This window comes from Taurulus bubalis, assembly GCF_910589615.1.
Source record: "Taurulus bubalis genome assembly, chromosome: 8".
Taxonomy (NCBI): Eukaryota; Metazoa; Chordata; class Actinopteri; order Perciformes; family Cottidae; genus Taurulus; species Taurulus bubalis.
Genome location: NC_136596.1, coordinates 16,692,162 through 16,716,935, shown reverse-complemented (window position 1 = coordinate 16,716,935; position 24,774 = coordinate 16,692,162). Strand labels below are relative to the sequence as shown.

At 39.5% G+C, this 24,774-nt stretch overlaps 1 protein-coding gene across 1 annotated transcript; it reads left to right on the top strand.

Moving 5' to 3' along the window:
- The first annotated feature begins 126 nt into the window (after positions 1 to 126).
- slc15a4 (solute carrier family 15 member 4) lies at positions 127 to 21,887 on the top strand. The gene is made up of 9 exons (XM_079221675.1): positions 127 to 152; positions 374 to 1,002; positions 3,121 to 3,413; positions 4,176 to 4,317; positions 4,541 to 4,612; positions 6,608 to 6,788; positions 10,209 to 10,367; positions 13,851 to 14,009; positions 21,108 to 21,887. The coding sequence occupies exons 2-9, from the start codon at positions 427 to 429 to the stop codon at positions 21,257 to 21,259; spliced, it is 1,734 nt and encodes a 577-aa protein (XP_079077801.1). The 5' UTR covers positions 127 to 152; positions 374 to 426; the 3' UTR covers positions 21,260 to 21,887.
- The last annotated feature ends 2,887 nt before the right edge of the window (positions 21,888 to 24,774 follow it).

The window sequence follows — 24,774 nt, the reverse complement described above, 5'->3', positions numbered from 1 at the left end:
GCGACAGTACTGTGACACTGTTTCTGTTGACTTCCAGTTCTGCTGAGACAAAGTACTGATTTAAGACGACCCACAGTAAACGTTTGAGCGGTTAATATCGTATATTAATGGGGACATTTAAAGACTACTAGGACGCATTTCGATACATAAAGGTAACGTAAAACAAACTGTCTTATTGCTAAAGCTAGCTTACTAAAAGTTTGTACTCTGCGCATGTAGCGTTAGTTATTATAACTGTAAGATGAGGAAGGGGGCTCTTCTTGGAAAATTAATGTTGTGAGTTCCGTAAAGCCAACATAGCCGTTTTCTCTTCGGTCACCTCGATGACAACGTTTAGTTTAACCAACATGTTAACTCTGTATTTTCTTCACAGGTTTGAACTCTAAACAAGAAGAACCTACGTTAAACCTTTCAAGTTGTTTGAGAATGGCTAACAACAGGGACGACAATGAGAGCACCCCTCTGCTGGACTCTGGGAACAGCAGACCTTCACCCCCATCGGTTTTCCAGGGAAGAAGACTAGCATGTGCAGCCATCCTGCTGGCTGAATCCCTAGAAAGGATTGCATTCTACGGCATCACGTCCAATTTGGTACTCTTCCTCAATAGCAGTCCCTTTTATTGGCAGGGCACTCAGGCGAGCCAGACACCTCTGATGTTCATGGGAGTTACTTACCTGATTTCACCATTTGGTGGCTGGTTGGCCGATGCATACTTCGGGAAATTCTGGACAATTGCTTCAAGTTTGATCCTGTATTTTCTTGGCATGCTGTTTTTCCCTTTTATTTCCAACGATGACACCAGGATACAACTCTGTGGAGACGTATTGGCGTTTCCTGTCCAACCTGCTGAGTGTCTGAGCACAAACAGTACCACTCCAAGTAATGTCCCCTGCCCTATTCGCGCCACATATTGTGGCCCAGCAGTCTACGGTGGACTTTTTCTAATTGCATTGGGCGTGGGTACTGTGAAGGCCAACATCACTCCCTTTGGGGCAGATCAGGTAGAGTATGAACACAATTAATTTCACTTCTCAAAGTCTGTTGTAAATTAGGAATGCTGAAAGTAGACATGGAGATGTGTTTACTGACATGGGCCTGTATACGATTCGGTATGCAGTGTGACATCATGGAGGTCAGACATGTCATGTGATGGATTTCATTTGAACCATGACAGTTGCTGACATCAATGATAACCTTTTTCTTACAGTGCGCACACACACACACACACACACACACACACACACACACACACACACACACACACACACACACACACACACACACACACACACACACACACACACACACAACCACTTAAAAACAATGCCTCTAATGACACTTTAATAAGAAGTGAACACACAACACATCTATTTGGTGATACAATTATGTCAGGCGCTCTACAACATGCAGTCACAGAGATGGAAAAGTTAATCAATAGGGTCATTGTTTTCCAAAATAATCTAACCATGAGAGGGTAACACTTTTCCAAGGGGGCTAGCAGGGCGAATATGATTAGTTCTTGATCCCACTATGCTCATTACAAGATGTTCACATTTCTATCAATGCTCCTTTTGATCATGTTCAAAAACACACACAATACTCAACATCAAGCAAAATCCATACATTAGAGAGAGACCAAAGAGAAACACAGAAACGGGTACATTTTACAGTGGTGCTCAACAGGAAAAAAAAAACCAATATTATCGAATAAATCAGCCCATTTTTCAGGTGTCAGACGGTCAAGCAAAAGTCGTTTTACAAGTTGCCAAACATTTTTTATATTTTATTCCTAATTGTCCTCCAGATGAAGGTTGGCAATGGGAGCTGATAACACTTTACCTGTGCTCAGTTCACAGTCTGATTGATTGATTTCTTGCAGTGTGAAAATTGCCATGGTCAATGTTGTGAGTATTTTTTATTGATGTGGAACTTGATCATAGTGATCATTCAGTTACAGATTAATGGGGCAGGCAGCTGGTGGTGGATAGATTTTAAGATACAGGCCTCTCGTTGTTTAATGAGTCACTACAGATGTAGTGTCTATCAGCCTTTGGACATATTAATGTTCTGATCATATTCTGTGTTTGATGGAGGGTCAGCACTGAAACAAGACGGTAAATTAGATTTGTATTGTCCTGAAATTACTAAAGGCTCGGCGTAACACAACTACTTACACTAATTGATCTTGTGTCAAAACTAAATGTAGGAGCTATACAAGTACCCTGCTTTATGTATGTATTATTTTAGAATGTATTATGCTAGTATAATCAGGTGGTCAGTTTGAGCATGAAGATTATTTTCTTCACTGACATTGCACAACTGCAGAGTGGAGCCCCAGAGAGATTTATGCTCAGCATAAGCTTGTGAATGCTGTGACATTTTATCTCCCCTATAGTTAATTGTAGCTGTATTGCAGCATCTTTTGTGCTCATATATAAAAGACATATCCACTTAATCATACATTGATACAATCGTTTCCTCCACAGGGATAACTGCATGCAGAATGCATCAGTGCCATTATGAGAATAATAATATTTGCCTTCACAGACATTTACTAAAATGTATTTCAGTTTTATTAAGATAGTGGTGTAGGAAGCGGAAAATTAATAAACAACAAGTTGTTGTTATTTTAGTTATCCCTCACCTAAGTTCTGAAGAAATCCTTCTTGTGTTGTGTCTTTATATTTCTACCAGTTTCATATAGATATTTCATACTTCCATGGTAGGGCGGCAAAAAGATTGCACTATTAATTACATCATTATCACATTAATTACAGTTATTTTTATGTAATTCCTGTCATCAGCTGGTCTATATAATGCACTTTGTAGTTTTGTTACCTATTGCAACTGCTGTTTAAACGCACAAGATTTGGTCTTCTTGGTGAAGTTATTTTCCTAATGTGGTTTAAGAAACTTTCATATCAATGTGCTGATGACTACACTTCTTTTATAGCCGACAAATGCTGCTAGTTAGCGATCAGACTTGAACGAGACACAGCTGTAGCAACGTTTTTTTCCCATTTAGGCAAATATATTTATTTCTATATTCTCCCTGTAGGCTTGACCAATTTACACTGACATGATTGGTTGCTGTCATCCTGCACTATATGTGCTCTTAGGTCAAAGACAGAGGACCAGAGGCCACACGCAGATTCTTCAACTGGTTCTACTGGTGCATCAACTTAGGAGCCATCCTGTCTCTAGGAGGTGTGGCCTTCATACAGCAGAACCTCAACTTTGAGATCGGCTACATCATTCCCACTGTGTGCCTCGGGATCTCCTTCCTGGTCTTTCTCTTGGGCCGTACCGTCTTCATCACCAAGCCTGCTGACGGCAGTGCCTTCACAGATATGTTCAAGATCCTGACCTTCGCCTGCTGTTCTAAGAAACCAAAGGAGCCCAGTCTGCTCCGGTGAGAGTGGCATGTCACCTCTATGTGTCAATCATTTTAGAGCATGTAGTATGTACATATGTAGTGATGGGGGAAAAAGATGACATCGCACTGTATTGTCCAGCAGTACTAGTGGTAAAGTCATTCCTTCAATGACAAACAGCATGGTCACAATAACTGGTGGAGCAAAGCATTCATCAATCTAAATGGGAAGGCTCTTTCCAACAGTGAAGCAAGTATCTTAGTTCATGGCAAAGTTAAGTGGGATGGTGACTACTGCGGAATATTACAGCTAGGTGTTGTTGGTATACCTTTTATGTTAAAGCCTACATTGATTTCTCCCCCCCCCCCCCCCCCAGTATATGTCTTTTCTTTCCACTAGTCCGGGCATTCATCTTCATTCCCTGTGGTGAAAAGTTATTCTGAAGAGCTGTTACTTAACTTTGAACCAAAAGTAGCTAATTTGGTTCAAAAACTTGACATTGAATGTTTTAAGTTGTCCAATCCCACAGTCTTTCAAGAATTCCATATTAAGACATTTTCTCCAGAGATGTGGATTATAGGCTTTAGAATAAAGTTTATTTCCCATCTCTCGAAATGCTGTAAGGGTAAGATCTTCACACACACACACAAAAAGGCTGATTAAGTCTCACACTTCAATAATTTAGAATTATTGTTGTGTTTTCTGTATTTGTTTATGTATGTGTTTATTTTATACTACAAATCACTTCAGTTTTCAAATTAGTATTTTAAAGGTTATTTCTCTCTCTTTTTTCCATGAAGCAACAAACCAACCCTACTCGACAGTGCCAAAGTGACCTATGGAGGTAAATATCCGGAAGAGAAAGTAGAGGAAGTGAAATCCCTGGTGAAAATCCTCCCAGTTTTCTTTGCCCTTATCCCATACTGGACTGTGTACTTCCAGGTAAGATCAACCCATATAAGTTGAATCCAAATTCATGAGCCGTATTTCACACAAGATTAATTATATAAAGTAATTTAATATGGGGAAATAAGCTTTCTGGATGCAGCTACGCACATGCATGTGTTAATACAAGGGAAGATTGTTTTCCCTTTCAATATTGGAGACACCCTGGTGATCATGAAGTGGAGAATTACCTCATGCTGAGACTCTGATTGTTTCACAGATGCAGACAACATACGTCCTGCAGAGCCTCCATCTAAGGATTCCTGCCTCAAACACCTCTGACTCCCACAAGGTAGCCTAAACTGGTGACACTCAGTCCAAGCACCTTTACGTTTACTCTCAAGAAATAGCAGCAGTGTGGTGACATGTTAAGCAACTATTGTCTCATTCTATTGAGTGCCAGTTTGGAGCTCTAACCTGCCTCCTCATAAGTAGGTTTGAACTAGATTTTTCACTGAAACTGAAGGAGTCAGTAGGTCCCTGACACACAATGGTAGGCAACAGCTGGAGGCAGCAGCAAAGGTTGGTCTTGAGAATGAAGACTTCGCTTCACAGACTAATACCTCGCAGATCAGAAACCTGGCTGTGACTGTACTTCTCCAAAGCAGCGCCTCCAACTGATTCTTCCTGACTGGTGTTGCTGCTGTACCCGTGTCTCTCTCTGACATATTGCATGTTATGTTCTGGAGGGCTTTGATGACTGAAATCCCCTCAGTTACTCTACATGATAGACGGCTCCTCAAAAATCAAAGGTCTAAAAGTGATGAAATTGGAAAATACTAGGAAATGTTGTATGTATAGTACGCCTGTTCTTCTTTTTTAAGGAGGCATGCTTGGGGTGATAGTGAAGTGCACTGACTTCATGGAAAGGTGAAGTGAAACCCTTTAAACCACACAATGTAAGCTTGTGCTGTGTGTGTGTGTGTGTATATATCGAATATTTATTCTTACACTTCACAATACTATGCCCTGAGACATTGCAACTCTCTGTTTTGTTCACTCATATCCCACAATATTTAACTGTGTTTAAGAACTATTTTGGCCTTCCCCCCCCCCTTCACAGACTGTTTATCTAGTATCAAAAACGAAACTGAGCCTGTTCTGCTACCAGCCTTAACACTTCTCAACATCAAAAGGGAAGTGAGATTAGATACCTCTGTGACGTGCTCCCTCACCTCATCTCACCTGACACATGTCAATGGAAAAACTGAACAAATACAACAAAAAAGAACAACTGGGAGGCACGAGTGTTGTAATTTGGTATAATTCAAATTCGATCCTCAGATTACTACTCTAATGTAGTGGTATATAATTAATGTCTCCATGATTGTATAGGACGTGCTTTTTGACTACATTAGTAATTATTTGAATTACATAATTTACCCATTTAATGTATCTTTATAGTGCCTTGTGAAGTATCGAGAAAAGGGGTTTCCAACCTCTTTAGCTTTTTTAAAATGTTGTATTTATTTCTAACTTGTTTATCACCCTGAGTTCACAACCTAATAACATGAGTATTTATACTGTACATACAATACATATGTATCTAATCAATTTGGGGAAATAAAAAGCAGAACATCATACGCACCACAGACCTCAGCCTGCTGGGACACCTTTATCATTCATGCCAGGCTTTCCTGGTAAAGGAAACATTCTCTCTTAGCACTTTTTGATCATTTTGAATATGATAATGCACAAACAAAGGAGGGAAAGGAGCTGCATATGGATTGCTAGCTGTTGTTTCAAGAAATGGAAATTCAATTTGAGAACAAATGATGCTATCAGAAGTGTTAAACCACATCAGGGCACATCAGGAGCTCATATGGTACTTGGAATTTGAATTGCAAAAAAACATCTCCAGCAGTTTGCAGACTTTCATTGCTCACGGTGAGATATTGCCTCAATTTATGGATCATTTGTATGCTCACAATGGATTTTTTTTGTCAGATTGATATTGCATCCAGTCTGTTTGCACTTTATAGTACTACGTTTGCTATTTGTGCTGAAAACTTTTATTTTTGAATTCAGTCAGGTACACTTTGTGTCGTGTGCAAATTACAATTTAGAAATGGATGAATATTTTTCATTTCATTAGTGCTTAGTTCTGACCACCTGGGGGTGCCAAAGCAAAGTCAAGCCCCATGTACACATACACACGTACACTCATTTGCACACAAATGCATGGTTAACTGTGTTGGAATCCACTGACATTCTCTGTAGTTTTCATGCTTTGTGGCTTTTTGAACGGCTTTTCTTCATCTTTCTTCTCTGGATTCCGCAGACCCAGATGACGTTCCAATTCCCTGCTGCCTGGCTCACCATGTTTGACGCAGTGCTCATCCTTATGCTGATTCCCCTAAAGGACAAAGTGGTGGACCCCATCCTGAAACGTCGCGGCCTGCTGCCCTCCCCTCTGAAGAGGATTGCAGTGGGGATGTTCTTTGTTATGTGGTCGGCCGTGGCAGCGGGTGAGTGCAAAAAGCAGAAATGTTCTCTCTATGCTGTCACTTGAGTATGCCAAACAAACACTGAAACAACAAAGTTAGGGCTTGTGGTAAATGCCACATGCAATTCAAGACAACGAGCACAGCAGCTTTAGTTTTAATTACATTTCTAAATACTGTTTTTGTGGGACTTTTGAAATGTGGTACTAATACGTTCATTGAATAGTGCTGATATTGTTGCTCAGGCGTCTTTTAATCTGCTCTAAGTGTGATTAACAGGTATTTGGCTAAACCCTTTTTTTAGATTCCTGGGGGCCTCTTCTGTGTTTCTTTTTGTGGGACACGGCAGATTGTCTGTTTTAGTTGTATGAACTGAGTCGAAACATGCTATGGGAAAAACAATCCCAGAGTTTTGTCTTTTTAACTCGCCTTGTAGAGCACAGGGGGAGCTGTGGCATCTTACTTTTTGTGTCCTGAGTGACTGCACCCGAATGCGGCAGCGCGGCTCAGTACTATTCACTTCTAGACAGTGGATTATTTTGGAAATAAAGTCTTAGCCAGGCCTGTCAGCGGGTGCTGCTGCATTGATACGTCCAGGCTCAAATCTTATGAGAGACATGTCCGAAGGCAGCAAGAAAGCAAATCACTAACACTCCTGAGAATCAAAGCACATCATATTTCCACAACCACAGCCTTTTCTCAGATGCACAATACATCCACCCGCCTTATAGAATATGTACTATTCTGTCATTACTGACCTTCTAGATATTGACTGGTTTGCTTCAACCAGATTGCCAATTGACTATTAACGATGCACTGAATCAAGTTGGACAACAATTGTGAAGAATACTTCCATTGTATTGTGAATTAAGTACATTATTTTGTTCATGCAAATTAAAAAGACGAAAAAACATTTTAGATACAGCAAAAAATATAATCTGATTAGCTCATTATTAATATTAAACCCTTAAATAGCCTATAAGAGGTCTGGTCAGCTCTGTTCATTGTTTTCAAATTATTATTTTGTCCAGAGAAGACATCTTGGTTGTGTATGCTGCATGAATGGCAACACTGGAGCCGCTAAATAAGATTATACTTACTGTATGTGTCATGTTGTATGGAGAAATGGTTCTTTGAGTCTTTATCTGCACAATAAAGGTAGTAATTATTGCTTCTTTATAGTCTTCCACTGCAGAATGTGTAAAAGGCCACATGGTCAACAGACAAATACGTAGACAACACAGTATTTCATTTTTGGTTAAATATCTATCTTAAAAGAAGCATTATATTTTTCCATATATGGTCAAAGCTCACCTTTTGACATCTTAAATCCAAGTTAACATATTAATAGTTGCTGATTCAAGCATATATACATAAGTGGCGAGACTGATCGATAGACGGGATGTAAGATTGCAGATGAAAGGGAAGAGTACCCCTCTAAACATCTGTGTGGTGTCTGAGTGTGTTTTTAAGGGTAAGAGAGAGGAAAAGGTGATGGACTAAACTCTCCTCCTATTTTATATAAACATGGAGAAGAAGAGATGAGAAAGTTTGTTGAGGGAGAGTCTTCAGATGTTCTAGCAAGTTATTAAAGCCTGACTTAGCCCATCAAAAATATCCTTTTCAATCAGAGAGTTGTGAACCAAATCTAATGTCTACTTTTCCGTTTAAAGTTATATTTTCTTTTCAGAGGACATGAGCATTCCAGGAAGGAAAGGTGCTCTAACATGTTCATTTTCTGATGTTCAAAAGCTATTTAGGTATTTACTTTTCCGTTTGGCTTCTTTGAAAGAAAGTGCAATCCCTGCATTTGAATTCAAGCTAACTGAATTTCTGAATATTGCAGGCAGCAATTTTGGGTCCTGGTAGTGGAGAAAAAAGGTTTATGATGTTACAGTGGTCTGGCCATTGGTCACAGATCAGCACATTACGTGAATACACAACTAGTGTGTAACACAGTATTTTAGGACTCAAATCAGACGACTGATCAAATCTGTACAGCAATGTACTTTGTGAGATTAGTTATTGAGATACAGTATTAATTACATTGTATCTGCATCTTATTTATAACAACTATTCATCCAAGAATAATTCCCTTGGACTTTGTCCTGTTCATCCCCTGCATGGCCTTGCTTCACATGAATTCAGTTGACACACATTGACTCCTGGGACCTGCCTTGCACTGCTATTACATTTTAAACTGCATTTCCCTCAGTGCTTATCTGTATCTGTCCACTAGTTGTTGTGTTCAGAGACTGACAGACGGAGAGTTGTGAACGACCAAGTGTGGCATCATTTGTCCGGAGAAGAGCTAGGCCAACACATTGCATTGTTAGCCCGCCACTCTGTGTCCACAACATTGACCACACCACTGTTGTTCAGAGTTAGAATCACTTTCATCATCATGTGCAACAAATGTGCCGAAATTTGTCATGATGTCGTTGGTGTGGCGATATTTCACAGGTTTTCATCTTGCTCACTGACACGCGTGGCACAAGGACGGCTGGACCTCCCATGTAGCGCAAAGGGACAGCAGAAGACATGCTGTCAAGCCGACAGTGTACTGTTTCTGATCCGCTTGTACAACAGTCCCAGACTTCAACCACATACTGGGGCCAGCTCTGAAAAGCTGCCCTGAAATTGCTTTAGAAGAGATTTTTTTTTTTAGCATGTTTTATCACATTCCCTTAACTTTATATATTAATCTGCTTTGGTTAAAGCTCAATGGCTTTTAGGTGTCCAAAAGCGTCGCTTTTTTTTTTTTTTTCTTCATAAAAGCTGGAGCAGAGTTGCCAGGGATCACACTTGGCTGTCTGATCTGTGATGTTTAGTGAGGGGAGGGGAGGGGGGGAACGCACGGGTGTGTGTTTAAAGTGTGACTCTTGCTCTAGGCAGCCCAGTGGCCACACTCCCTGAGATGAACAGCTGGTATTATGGGATAGCCGGATTACAAGCCCACAACTCCTCTCAAATACAGCATTAAGTGTAGTTATGATAGGAGGCTGTCTCTGGGAGTTATCTGGAAATAGCCGCTGGTTACATGATAATAGTTCTATCAAATAAAGCTTTTAGGAGGAGGCAGTGGTTGATGACAACTGCTTGGCTCTTATTATTGAACCGTCTGCACTGTTCCATTACTAACTGCCATAATATGGAAGCGCGCAGATGTGATCTTAATGAAGTGGTTGGATAGTCTTAACACTATTTAAATGTTTAATGAACTGTCACTGAATCCTCTAACTCTGGCGGCGTTTAGGCTGTTTGTTGATGTCACAGACTTAAATCTTTACCAAGTGTTTTGTCAGCCTTGAGAGTCACCCGTTGGCCTGTTCAGTTTTAGCTTTAGTATGTATGTTGCAGAATTTGACCATGTATGCTTTATCAACATTTTCTCCCTCAGCTAACTGTGCTGATGTGCATTTTTTTCTGCGTCTGTCCACTCAGGTATTTTGGAGACCAAACGCCTGGAGATTGTCAAATCAAGTGATACCATTGACCAGTTGATTGGCCACGTTACCTACTACGCGGCAGATTTACCCATATGGTGGCAAGTGCCTCAATATGTGCTGATAGGAATCAGCGAAGTCTTTGCCAGCATTGCAGGTACAGTTGTTTGATATCTCCTGTGTCTCATTTAGCACCACCATCAGGTAGACGTGATGAGTAAAGTAAAATACAGAATCCTCCAGTGATTAGCCTTCTAATTTGAGACTTGAGCCACGATGAATGGACTGTGGGCTACAAAACCGTAGAGCTCATTCTTCTAAGCAGAATGCAATGATGATAAATAATCTATAAAGTATTTTTGAATAGTTTGTTTGATTATTCATTGCCTGCCCCGGCTTAATGTGTTTGTTGTGGCTTGAAGTCCATATTAAAGAGACCAATAAGTCGATCGATAATTGACAATCCTGATGGAAGACATTATTCAGTAATGGGACGTTTTATAAATACAGTGCGGATAATGTAACCTTTTAAATTTGAAATCTGGATGAAAGCTATGACTTCAACCCGGCCAGTGACGAGCCACACAGGTTTTCCTCTGCTTGTTTCCAAACATACAGTCGAATACAAGATGGATGTTCCATGTGAATGAACATGGAGGTGAAAAGTGTAGGTTATGATGTTCATTGTGTTGCTACTGTGACTAGCAACACCCCTTGCCTTCTCTCCCACACTAAATCACACTCAAGAGATAAACCTGACTAATTCTACTGACATACACTGGAAGTTCAACTCATAATTATCCAATTAGTATGCAGTTTCACACTGCTCATAGAGACATATTAAACATGGATACATAAAACATGATGCTATGTCTTTTCAGGTTGCTGAAAGTTATATTTCCATGTCGACCTCCAACTTTCAGAGGCATTATACTGTGGACTCTAATGACTGCAGGGCCAAAGGAGAAGGCAGTATAATACACCGGTCTGGCTCATTGATTGTAAAGGGTGATACAAAATCACCAGGTTGACAAATCTCTCACTGTGGAGCACAAACTAAATTTGATCAATCTCTATTGGCGCATTAGGTTGGAAGCCAAAGTTCCAAAAGCAGATATCTCAAAACCTTGGCACAATAAACCAAAACTGAGTGCTGTGACTGTGATCAACTTGTTCTCATTTGATTAACCTGTAATAATCCTGATTCCTTATTCTGTGTTTTAATGGTGACTAGAAATCCTTTGTGAATAGCTTTAATCTTCTATCAACAGAAGATAGGAGAATTTCTTCAAAAATATGACAATTCAAGATTGTTTACATCTCTTTTCACACTGGGAAGCTTGTGAATATAGTTCTGAATCTGATTTGGATTAAACAGAGTATTACTAATTACTGTTGCTGCTGAAATGATTCATTCAGTTAATATCATTCAAAGAAACATGGTCAACAATATGAGGCCCCACATAATCCTTCACTGGAAACGCTATAGTGTTTGCATTCCCTGACAAATAGATTTTCTGTTCTTCTCTTAGAAAGGAATAAAAAGAAAAGCATTAAATTAAAGCCGGTCAGAATACTTGCTGGAACTGTCAGCTGCAAACGTATTTTTGATAATTTCAAGGTATCAGCTGAAAATTGCTCCTCTTTTTTTTGTCTAAGCGGGAAATGCCATTTCATTAAAAGCTACTTTGACTAAAGCCATATTGCTCCAGTAATACAATGTAACAAAGTGAGAAACGGCTCTAATGTTACATAAAATAGAGACTGCAAAATCTGAAATCAGAAACTACAGACATCTGCCTCGTATTGCGTTTATCTATCTGTTGTATGTCTATAGTTTTTGTTCTTCTTTCACTTTGCCTTTCCCTCTACAGTAATGATCGTGGCTTCAGGCCTCAGTTATCTTAGTGATTCGAATTTGTTACAGCCTGGAGCCATGATTGAGACATTCTCCTATTACTATGGGTCATGCTGTTGTAGGTTCCTCTATATAGCACTCGCTTTATTTCTATACCAAGGGTGAAGACTTTTTTTTTCTTTCTTTTCTTCATCACAGTGGATGGCTTATCAAGCCGATCCGGGGAATGCAGGGTGTTTGTACGAATGAACATACACATTCACTCCATAGGCTTCTTTAAAACACTGGAATTTGCACAAAAGTATCAGTGTCTCCATGAAAGTAAAATCCAGACGTAACAAAGCTATAGGGATCCTTAAAACAGACTTACTCGCCTCTCTGCCTCCATACCATCCCGCAGGGCTTACCTAAAGGAAAATTGGCTGACAGAATTGTGACATATATCTGGTTAAGAGAAGTATTTCCCCTTAGTATTCCTCTGTTTGAATAAATCTGTTTAAAACCTCCGGTGCCGTCAAACTTCCTCGCTGCAATCTGCATTCTTGAAGGATGATTTGTAATTCTTTTCTTGTACCCCACCCAAGTTTGTCTGCTTGCAGGCAATACAAATATGCAAAAACTTTGGCAAAATGATTCCCTTTAGTATTTTAATTATGTATTGTACTTCTGAAAATCTTAAAGGCTAATGTTATTTTCTAAGAAAGAAGAAAAAAACATCGATATTTATGCGTTTTTAAATTCCAATTTCTTCAAAATAATTATAAAAATAATAATTATGTCCTTTGGTCGAGAAAGGTCAAGCTTGATTGTTTCTTGAATTATTGTTGTCACAAACGGACACAAACTTGATTCCACATCATGTTACAATATTGGTCTAGTCGGTCCCTTTACTGTGCAAAGCTGCATCTAGAATCCTAACCAACCTTTGCCGTCCCCTGTGATATGCATAGATATTGACCAGTGTTGTTTTGCTATCAAAAGGTTAGCTTAGGCGATAAACAAATGTATCATTGTGAACTTTTGGAAAGGTCATTCATGCTTTCCACTGAGTAATAACAATATGTTTGCCATGCTTTTATCTCATTCCTTTTCTTCTGAAGGTTTTTTTTGTGCAACTAGCGCAGGTATCTGCAGAAACTGCTCGTCACATTAATTTGTGCAATGTCCCCCTCCAGGGAAGGTCTTAAAAGGCAAATGTATTTAACCGCAGCTCCCTAATCTCTACTGACAGATGTAGCTATAGGCCCTCATTTGAAAAATCACATGTTTGAGGTGCCATGAAATTATCAATGTCAGCTTGCAGGCAGACGGATCACTTGGCAAAAAAGTGTGTCTTTCTTTCTCTTAGGTTCCTTGCCCATTTTCTCAGTCCCTTTCTCTTCTTTTTCATGACACAGTAGATCCTGAGTGATGTGTTTTTCCAGAAATAAAATAATATTTCGAGACCAGTACCAAGAAGAGAACATAAACCACAAACCAGTGCCGCCATTGAAAATGAGCTGCCTTTTGGTCTCATATACAATATACTAAAAGGAAAACCGTCAGTGTCAACAAGCTCCGTCATATTACATTGATGCATAAAGACAGATATTATACCTCAGCACATAGTGTTAGTTTGTTTGCTCCACTGTCACGGACGAAACAGACTAAAAATGACATAAGAGCATACAATTACAGGCTACATTACATGTTGTTACAGGTCATAGCATGTAAACTATCTTCACTGTTATATACCCAATTTTTCAAGAAACATCTGTCTTTTTACTCTCTTTTTTTTTGCAGGTCTGGAGTTTGCATATTCTGCAGCCCCCAAGTCCATGCAGAGTGCCATCATGGGGCTCTTCTTTTTCTTCTCTGGGATTGGCTCCTTCGTGGGCTCCGGTTTGTTGGCTATTGTCTCCCTCAAGGAGATTGGCTGGATGTCATCCCACAAAGACTTTGGTAAGGGAATACTGTAGCTTATACACTCATGTGTAATGATCATTGCAAACAACACACAAGAGGCAAACATAAGAGATTAAATCAGCTATAATCAATATTTTTAACAGATCAAATACATTTTATGTGAAAAGGGGGAGTCTTGGGGCTGCATGCACAGATAGTTATCACTTCACTCTGCTGTTCCTAAACGTATGGAGGAGCTTTATGGTATTTTTTTCTTGGTTCAGTCTCGCTGCTCCCATAGCGTCATTTTCAGCCTCAGCAGGCATCTGTTTTCAACGCTCTAAAAACCCATTCTACTCTACCAGCTCGGCACCAAACGGACAAAGTTAGCGACGAGCTGGTGAACATAGCGAGATTGACCAAACCACCAGGTGGTCAGAAACACAGGTCAAAGTGAATGATAATGTTGCTTTTTTATCTGTTTTTTATTTGATCTAAGAGGTATAGAATATATAAAGCTTGATATGCAATAGCCCTGACGCTGCACAGAAACAAGCAATTTACCTAATGGCTGGAAGATTAACCCCATAGGGCCTTTGACATGCATGCAGACTCATAGGAAACATTACTTTTCTGGGATTCAATTTAAAGAAAGAGGCTACTCTCTTCAAAATATCATTGAGGTGATTGATCTTTTCTCACACAGTTTTCTTAGGGCTGCCCATAATCCCCTTGAATTGAGCATTACAGTTGTCAAGCCTGCTGTTAGATGCTCAGTGCATGTGGAGTGCACCATTGACTTTGCACATCGACTGTATGTATGGACTTGTAATAGAATTGTTAGTATTGATTTCAGAATGCAGAACGTTTTTTTTCAGGGCTTTCATAGCTTGTGCTGATTTAAAATCCACTTAAAGAGTTTATAAATTAGATGCAGAGAGCATGGGACAGCACCCTGTGCACTCCTCTTGTTTTAAGAGTGTTCCCCTTAATAAATAGACATGTCAGACTAACGACAAAAGGTTTGTGTAAATCTGTCCAAGTGGTAGAATGAATAGTGCGGTGGTGGCAGCAGATGGATGGGCTCTCTAGCGAGAGGAGGCTCCCAACCCAGATGCATTTTTCTCTGAGCATGTGGTAAATAAGCCAACACTGTAAATTGTTTACCCACAAACACCTAATAGCTCATTAATACAGTGTGCTGACAGGTGGGGGGGTATTTTTGATGATGTTAGCACTGGGAGATGCTTGGCACGCTTCATAAATCCATCCTTTGCTCAGCCTTGCTTCACTTGAGGGGCAGTTAAACTAGAGCCAGATTGCCTGTATGACTTGTTTTTGCTTTCCAAAACAAGTCATTTAAAAGGTGAGCTGCAGAAATGGAACAAAACATCCTCCTGGCCACTGAGGAAAAAAAAACACACAGCACAAAGCTAAGGCATAAAATACAGTCGGGGATCATGCAGTTTGTTTTTGTGGCTGTTTTTCACACTTTGTTGCATGTTAGCTTCTTCCACATCTCATGGCTCTCTAGGTGGAATGGATTCAACTTATTTCCATGGCTGCGGGCAAAATGGTGTGCAGTAAACAGCATTTTGGATGAGCTGTGCTAAGTTGTACTGAGCTGTATGGGCCCGAAGACAGATGAGCAACATTAATCACAGGCTGGGGGTCTGATTACATAGCCCCGGATAAGTAAAGCTGTCCCTGGAGCATTACATGGAGATGGCACTGCTAGTCTGGCATCACACTGGTGGATTGCTCAGCTCTCCTGTAGTGTGTGTGTAGTGTTGCTTCTTCTCTCCCTGCTTCGCACTAGCTAATGTTAGTCAGCATCAGTAAAGTGTCACATGAAAAGCCCTTCTAGTCTGCCCTTTGTTATGGTTTTACCAGCTGGTTTGTAAATGGGAAAGAACACGTCTCAAACTCTTGGGACATGTACATGGGTTTCTTTTTTCAAATATTACTTATTGTGACTATCAATGGTGACGTTAACGATCTTAAATAAGCAGGTAATTGTCCCATGCAGATTCATTGTAGCTTTTTGGCTCAACTATTCGATGTCTATAATTTGGACATAATTTTGGGGTGAGATCAGTCTCAATAACAATAAAACTAGAAAGGTTTACATTGTTGATGAATGCCTATCATAAGGCTGCAACTAAAAATCATTCTCATTATGAATCAGAGAATTAAAGCTCCAAATGTTTGCACATCGCAACAAAATCGCGTTGTTCGAATTGTGTCAGAGATATATATATATATATATACATACATACATACATACATATCCTCACAAACCCATAAAGCAAGATCATTACCTTGTTCTTCGAGTTTTTAGTCTCAAAAAGCAAATTACTTTCCCATTTGGCACAGCGGAGTGAATGGCCATGTGTGATAGAAAGCCCATCGCATCCGTCTACAAAGCAGTGGTGAAGATGGTTAAACAGTATTTCAGCTCCATCTGCTCTAAAACTTAAAACATAGTGAGCTCATGTGTTGAAATTATTGATCCTTCAAGCCTCACGGCACAACGATTCCCCACTATGGTGACATCTGGTTGAGTAGTCATCTATCACACTTTTATTTGGTATTTTTATAGGCAGAGCATACAACACCAGCTCATCCTTTCCTACATGGAGCCATTTTAACCTCCATAAGTCAAGTCAATCAAATATCAACCTATCCTTTCTCCATGAGCATTATCCTCGACAAATGAGGAGCTTTTTGTTCCTTGAAAATGTCTATTGTTGCATTCAATTTGTTCTGCTTTTATCATTGCTCGTATCATTCACTCAAAGTGAATGTTTTATATGTGAGCCCCTATGGTCACATGACAAGAAGCAGCCTTTTCCTTTGACCAGTGTTCAAGTCATGTCTGATCTTCTATCGGATGTCTGGGACGTGTTCAGACATTCAGAGCGAGCTGACATTCGCACACCCTGTTCATGAAGTGTTGGATCCCATTCAGTGAAATGTCAATGTTTTATTGGAAGACTTTAATGTCAGATCTGGCAAATGTAACAAGAACTCTTACTTTGTCGGACAGTGTATTTTTTTGGTGCATGTGTTAGACATGGCAGAGGAAACAAAAGGCAAATATAAATAATAAGCATCTTGTAGGCATTTACAAAATTCCAGCATTAATCACAAAGTTTCATGAGCAAGAGGGGAACTGCAGAAAATGTATTAAAAAACTATATTTATAGCTGAAACAAACATTCATTGATCTGATCATCTGATTTCATTCTGAGGCTGAGGATGGTATTGAATGCATAGGAGCGTTAAAATGTTGGTTCAATTCACTGAAGGTCAATTGATCCATTTTCAAACGTTGAATTGATTTTGACCCATTTCATCTGGACTCTCATGGTCTGCTCAAACCTACTTGCAGGTAAATTGTCCCACGAGTTTATATATCTCAGATATTAGCTGGCTGACACATTCTGTTGGAGCATTCAGTGTAATCATAATCTTGTCATTCACTAAATCGGAGCTATAAAACAGGTTCACATGTGGAAGGGTGTAACGACCAAAATGATCCACTCTGATTGGTTTCCACTATTTTCTCCCTTTCAAGAATTTCCCTTTAAAATAACTGTCAAATATTTATGGGCTTCATTAATGTGGTTTACAGCAAGTCCTTGTTTAGTCTTTTTCTGCAGTAATTAGGCCTCCATGTTTTTGAGTGATTAGGCCTGTTGGCGGAGGCTGCAAAAGAAGGAGGTAGAGCTTAACTTAATGTATAATGAAATTAGATCAAGAGCCATTACACAAGTGAAACATTGCACAGTTGTTCAGGCTTTAAAAAAAAAAATGATATTGCTGCCAGTTCTTTGCATTCCTTGGGTCCTTAGTTCAGAGAGACGTTTTGAAATCTGGTTGAGATCCACTCACTGGTCAGAATAATCTTAACGATGCGGAAACATTTTCCTCAGCAGTAAAAATGTCCTAAAATCATGATTTGCTCCATTTCTCGGTGCCTGCTTCAGGGCAAATTCGGGGAGTGTTGAATATGTTGCTGTAAATACTGCACTTATTTTCATACCGTACATATTCTACTTTAAAATGATCATATTTTCCAAAACGCTCTGGATATTCCCTCAACATTTGTCTGCTATATTCCCTGCTTTTTGTAAGCCATATTGCTCCAGTAATTAAGACTGCAGTGGTAGACCCATGGTTTATCCGTTAAGGGAAATTATCGATTGAAAATACAAGTGCCCGCGCTGCTAATGCACTTCCCGTTTCCTCCCATGCTCTCAAACACGTTGCTCTGCATGAATTATTCAAACACTACCTTGGTTCTTGGTCTGTTTTTCACAATTTACAGTTTTGACCAAATTTAAGATGATAACAAAATAGGTTAAAACTGTGACAGGGGTACAAGTATCATGTCTTCATCCAGCTCTCTGTTCCTAGTTTAGAGGTTTCAAGCTATAGAGATGGCCCAGTGCGTCGCTCCGGCATTGACTAAGAGGACGGTGTTACTTTATGCTGCTCGATTTCTAATTACCCACAAGACCATGCACACAACAGAGACTGGAAAAATAATAATGTATATGCACGATACACTTGGTGACATTACAGAGAGTGAGCCGCTCTACTGATCACAAGTGATCATGCACCGGGATAACTTGTTTGAAATGAGTTAATCCTGCTCTTTGATGCGCAGCAGACGCCGTGTTAGACCCTGAACAAGAACATGAAGGTTTCTGTGCTGGGGATACGTTGTGACACACCGCCCTTTGTTGTGAAACACTGCCATGTTTTAATCACAGCTGTTGACATTTAACTATTGTAATACAGTCCATAGATTATGTTTTGGCATATGAGCAGATTTGTGTGTAAATTTACAGAATACCATCTCTCTTAAATCCAAACCATCTCTCTTAAATCACAACGTTGTCCGATCTGGGAGTTGTCCACGTTTTACCCGTTTAAATTTTGTTTCCAATCCATCACAGTTAATTTGAACCTTTCTGGTCACCTACAAATGTCTTATTCAGCATCCGGTGGTATGTTTTTACTTTCTGGTCAAACTTTGGCAACCCTTTTTAGATATTTTTTTGAGTTTTCTGGAAAGAACTCTTTAATTTGGTTTATAGTGAAAATATACAAGATTGAACATCTTGTATATTTTCTAGCTATATTAGCTTGTTCCAGTCTGATTAATTGCTACTTTAACCAAGACAGTGTTTTAGTCCAAGCACAGCAGTCGGCGACACATGCAAATATTTAAGTTATTTCTTTTCATTTTTGGAATTTGTTTACAGGCGCGCATACAAATCGTTTCTTTTGCATGGCTGTAGACTCATTTTGTGGTGGTGCATCGACCAGCATTTTGACCATTTCATTAACTTTGCCCTTCTATTTGGTATATTGGTGCCCAGAACATGCTACACCGGCGGGAGGAGAGACCCAAACAGGTGGTTCATTCCCATGAGCCAGTGGAATGCACATTGTTGGTATTTTGATGGGTCTCTGAAGCCATCTGAAGGCAGCAGGACAGTTGAGCTGATAATTCTACAGCCTCCAATTGGAGAAGTGTCGCGTCACAGTGCAGTGTCTTTACGCACTGCCGTCCGCGGTGTTTACCGCCTATTGACACCAGGCTGCTACAAAATAATCCCATACACTTCCACGCCTACTGACGTGGTCCTGTGTGTTCACGTCGTGCCGCTCTGCACCATCCAGACAGATACATGATTTCCTGGGGAAGCGTCTTTCCATTTGTTGAGCTATTGATGTCATGCTTCACTGTGATTGGAACAGCTGTGTCAGAGCGATAAGACCAGTGATGTAACTGGCTGAGTGTATTTGCTGTTCACCACACCCTCCGATCTATATGACTTCAGCCAGCCCTTTTGCACTTAGTGCTGCTGCAAATACATGAACCAAAATAGCAGGTCTGCTTGGAGACGCCCCGGCACACTTCGTGCCCCAAAGACCTCACGTTTCTAATGGAGCTTTCTGAGGAAGACGGCAGATTACGCCGGGGATTCACATTTACTCATTTAACGATAATGTAGTATGTAAGCTATAGGTATCTCTGTCCCATGCTGAAACTGTGCCTGACATGGAGCCTGTTCAACCAAAGGCATGATCTTAAAATGTGCTGAACAAGTTTGTATTAGAAACCTTTAGCAGCCAGCTCACCTCAAAATGTCTCCTATTCAAGAAAAAGTTGTGAGCCGCCTCATCTCAAGCTGTTGGCTCCAAAGTCAATTGGTTTGCTGCCATGGTCAAGAGGACAAAAAGCTACTCTAATGCCAATCTAATTGTCACCATACTTGAACAGTGGAACTATTTATTGTTTTGCCCTTCATCTAAAACCCGAGCATGGCGAAAAAACAAGATTTGTTTAGAGCTCCCCTCTTGAGCTTTTTTTTTTTGCTGAATGAGGACGACCACTTCAATCAACACTACAGCCAACGTTAAGGGTGTTAAAGTAGGAAAAAATAATGGGTATCTTGAAACTAACTGTATGCCCTTAGTTCTGTCAGTCATATCCCCCCCCCTCTTGTGCAGAAGTCATACAGCAGATCACAGGGGATGTATCGGTTTATTTGTTTCCTTTTTATTGCATCCCAATTCCCACGAGGAAACACAACGTCCTTTAATATGGATGAAAGACTCCCTGGTTCGAATCGCAGCTGTGCGCCTCTATTGCTCTGTTATTTCTGACGCTTCAGTCCCACATCATCAATACCGCCTTTCTGTCGATGAGCGGGGTCAACCGTCTTCACTTTCAGAAGGTTTCACCACGGTTGAGATGTGAAGTAACAAGCCCCTCCGCTGAATCCTAAATCCTGACAGCATCGCGTTTCCCTGCCATGCTCGCTTCAAGTCTGCCTTTTATGTCGAGCAAAAAGAAACACAACAACCTGCCACACTCGCGAGCTGGTGGTCGTTTACCTTTGCCTTTGGTATTCTTTTAACACGTTGTGATAAAAGAAGCCTCCTGCTGTCACCCTCTGACTGCATCGTGACTGACTCTTTTGTTCTCCAAATTTCCATATTTGTCATTTTGCCGTGCAACTCACAGTTTTTAAGCATCATTTGAATGCCAGTCTTGCTTCTCAGCTGTTTGGAGTTTCAGCTCGGGTGTAACATATGTCATTAAAATAATGTCTTTGCTTTCTCTCTTTCCAGGTAATATCAATGACTGCTCTCTGCACTACTACTTCTTCCTCCTGGCAGGGATCCAGGGCGTCACCTTGCTGATCTTCCTTATTATCTCTTTCAAGTATGACAAGCAGAAGGGCAAAGAGGGAAGCCAAAGGCAGAGACATGTCTCCTCTTGACCTACTCCATCTCCGCCTCACCTTACCTGCCTTTTTCAGTGCCCAGAGACCCTGTTGAATTGGTACTTATCAAATCCTACAAAAGTTTGGTTTACCTCTTTCAGTCACAAATTATCTGGTCAAGACTGTTTCGTATTTATGTTTATTTTAGCTTTTAAGTGGTGACTCTTTATCCTGTTTTTTATAACAATAATGGTTTTACATAACTGGATGAATGCACAGGTACCACTGAAAGTATCAAGATGAATGCAGGAGTCATGTTTAAATCATTTCTACTGTACCCTTTACTCCTGTGTGTTTACTCTTGTTGCCTTTCTTTGATCGTTTGCACTTGACTTGAGGAGTGGTGGCATAAAAATATGCGATATCTAGATATTTTCTTATGACGAAGAATGCTCGGTTGTTTTTATAGTTACATTTTTACTGTTTGTGCTCCAACAGTCTTATTTTAGGATTTTTGCTAACCATTTTACTGAGTATTTAAATGATTTCTGGACTGATGTGAAATGTTGTGCATTAAATGTACATTGTGCATTCTTTCTTGATTACAATTACGGTACCACTGTTGTCCTTTTGAGAACTTTAAATATCTATGCAGTTATAAAGTTTTGAATTAATGGGAAATGTGTTTTAATGATAAAGGAAATGTGAGGTAACTTGATGTTGTTGCAGAATCATTGCTTTTATTGACAGATTAGGGTTTTTGTTTGGTGCGACTCCAAAGAAACTCACTTAGATTTGACTTATCTAATATTAGGAGAAAAAATCTCCCATATTTGTTACTACTGTCTGCGATTACATACTGTAAATCCACATAAATCCATCCTATAAATCTGCTATTAATCCTCAAACGGACCCATACATGAATAATAATAACTCCTCATGTTAAAAATATTCCATGACTCTATGAAGCTTCACAGCAGTTTTTCATTTCTGGTCAAGCTGCAAAACTTCATGACAAACAACTAATTATAAACTAACCTGAAGCATAAAAGGCAACCTTGAGTGTAGCTCTTAGAATATCTCCTGCATTAAGTCTTCGTTCATGATTTTTTTAAAAAGTGCAGACTTAAGATATAAAAATGAAAAACGTAACCCATTCACAGTGACATCTTCTTTATAGTTTTAATTCCATAGCAAAATAAAGCACAACTTTCTCAGTATTTGTTTTCAGGGACGTTTTACAGTGTTATCGTGGCTTTGCAGCTTTGCCCGGAATTCTTGAAAAATAAGCTTCTTTATTGTTGTATTTATTAGACTGTGATGCATTTGTTTTAGCTTTATACTGTTGTATGTGAGTAGGTATAACACAAGGTACTGAATTTTATTAAAACAAGAAAACTCAGGGCTCAAGGAATAGTGTAACGGCACATATAAAACAAGAAGCTATTTGTTGTGTTTAATTGGTCGGATAATTCAATTTTCCTTGTTTTATTGCATATTCCATACATGCTTTCTTTGTCATTTCAGTCCTCTTCAGAAATATTTATTCTGGAATTATATTCTGTTTTAATGATGCTCCAGAATTGTTTTGCGCTTATACATTTGTTGCCATTATTAAAGTATATTAAATTGAATATTGGGAATAATGTGTCTCTTAATTGTTTTATTCCAAACATTTATACCTATAAATTGTAAACAAACTTTTTAAGAACCAGAGAACATTGAACATTTTAAATTCATGCAGCAGAGTGACCCTGTTGTTTAAATGAGAATCACGGATTGTGCCTTTTAAAGCCTGCCAGGATGCCTTCTTGATTAGGGCTGTGGTTTTTTGCTCCGACGGGAAACCCAAAGTAGACAGTGTAAATGATTTATCTTATAAAAAACGCACCCTGTGGACGGCTGTTAGGGGAAAGGTTGCAAACAGAGGTTTAAAGCCTCATTTTGCATTCCCATTGGGGAAGGCAGTATATTTCTTCTTAGTTTCATCAGACACCGATTGAAATCAAGACGTCGTCATAGATCATTTTTTAATGTTAAGCCCTCGCAGCCACAAGGCTCGGAGAGGGCCGTTTCCTGTTTAAATTGGTCAGAGAGCCCACATCGCCGTGACTGAGCAGACAGCTTGATGTTGGAAACCAACACAATGCCTCCGGGTCATAATTCCAGTGTGGCGGCTTGTTTCTCATGTTGAGAGGAATTTCTGACACGTTAAAGTGGTTATGGAGGCAAAATTGCAAGGCAATAACATTGAGATACATAGTTTTGGATCTGTCCACCAAATATTTAAGTTGATTTATTGGCCAAGATTTAAGCAGAGAGCACCTCTAGCATATATAATAATACCTGCTACTGTTTTTATTTTCTTTTTCTTTTAAGTGTTGATGTTTTTCGCATGTTCCAGGGCCCAAGGTAATGCCAGTATCATTTATTGCTTTTGGACTTTATAGAGTTCTAAACTTGATCGAATTATTTTTTAAACCAACGTAGAATGGGTGAGGATTCGTCTGTCAGTCCACCACCTCGGTTCAGTGTGAAATATCTCAACAACTCTTGGATGGTTTGTTATGAAAGTTTGTACAGACATTCATGGTCCTCAGAGGATTAATTCTGATGACTTTGGTGATCGACTGAAATTTAAGTTAAAGTTTTAACTTAACCTGTGAAATATCCCTATATCTGTTGGATGGATTGGGACTGTGGAACAACATTTAGGACAAACATTCATGGTTCCCAGAGGATGCATCCTGATGATTTAGGAGACTCCCTGATTTGTCTTTTAGTGCCACAAAGAGGTCGACATTTGTGCTTTGAGTGGAATGTCTCAACAGTTTTAGATTACCATTAAGTTTAGTACACACATTTATGTCTCCTTCAGGATGAGATACAATCATTTTCCTCTGCTATAATCAGGTTATTCAAATCAAATTCTGTATCAAATACTTTGGTTTATGACCAAACCCCTGCACAAATAATGATTCTCATCAGCCTCAGCTGTACTTTTTTGTGCTAATCAAAAGATTAGAGTTGCTAAACTAACATGGCATTCATTCTACAAGTGGAAATACTTAGTGTACAATTATACTAAGATACTAAAGGTGAAAGTACGATTCAGTCAGTGACTTTAATCTCCAAAAAAAAAAAAATCATATTGAGATATTGACAATTAGGAAAGAAGGAAGTTGGTGTCTGTATCTACATGCCTTTGACAGTCATTTGCCAATGTGGTAGTATAACATAATCTACAAAATACTAAGCTGCTTTTAATTGTATTACTGAGTCTTACCTGTGTAATGAGCAACCGACAGATGCTCCAGAAGATGTTCCTTCAGTAATTGGAGGATTAGGAAGTATCATCACATGTTAATTAAGATAAGCTAATGCAGACACAATATTTAAGAAAACGGCCAAGCAGACAAATTGCCCATCTCTAAGTACTAATCACTTGCATTTACGCAGACCTAATTATCTTATCTGAGCTGTCTTTATTAAGCGGCATCCTGCAGCCTTTTCTGTACGAGATTTTAAATGGGACAGTGTTGGGCACAAGACAAAGTTGTTTAACTCAGGGT

Bases quoted from the DNA above. Each gene is read 5' to 3' on its own strand.
- slc15a4 (XM_079221675.1), top strand. From the start codon at position 427: ATGGCTAACAACAGGGACGACAATGAGAGCACCCCTCTGCTGGACTCT. The intron at 6,789-10,208 runs GTGAGTGCAAAA...CTGTCCACTCAG, and splicing joins GTGGTCGGCCGTGGCAGCGG to GTATTTTGGAGACCAAACGC. The intron at 10,368-13,850 runs GTACAGTTGTTT...TTTTTTTTGCAG, and splicing joins AGTCTTTGCCAGCATTGCAG to GTCTGGAGTTTGCATATTCT.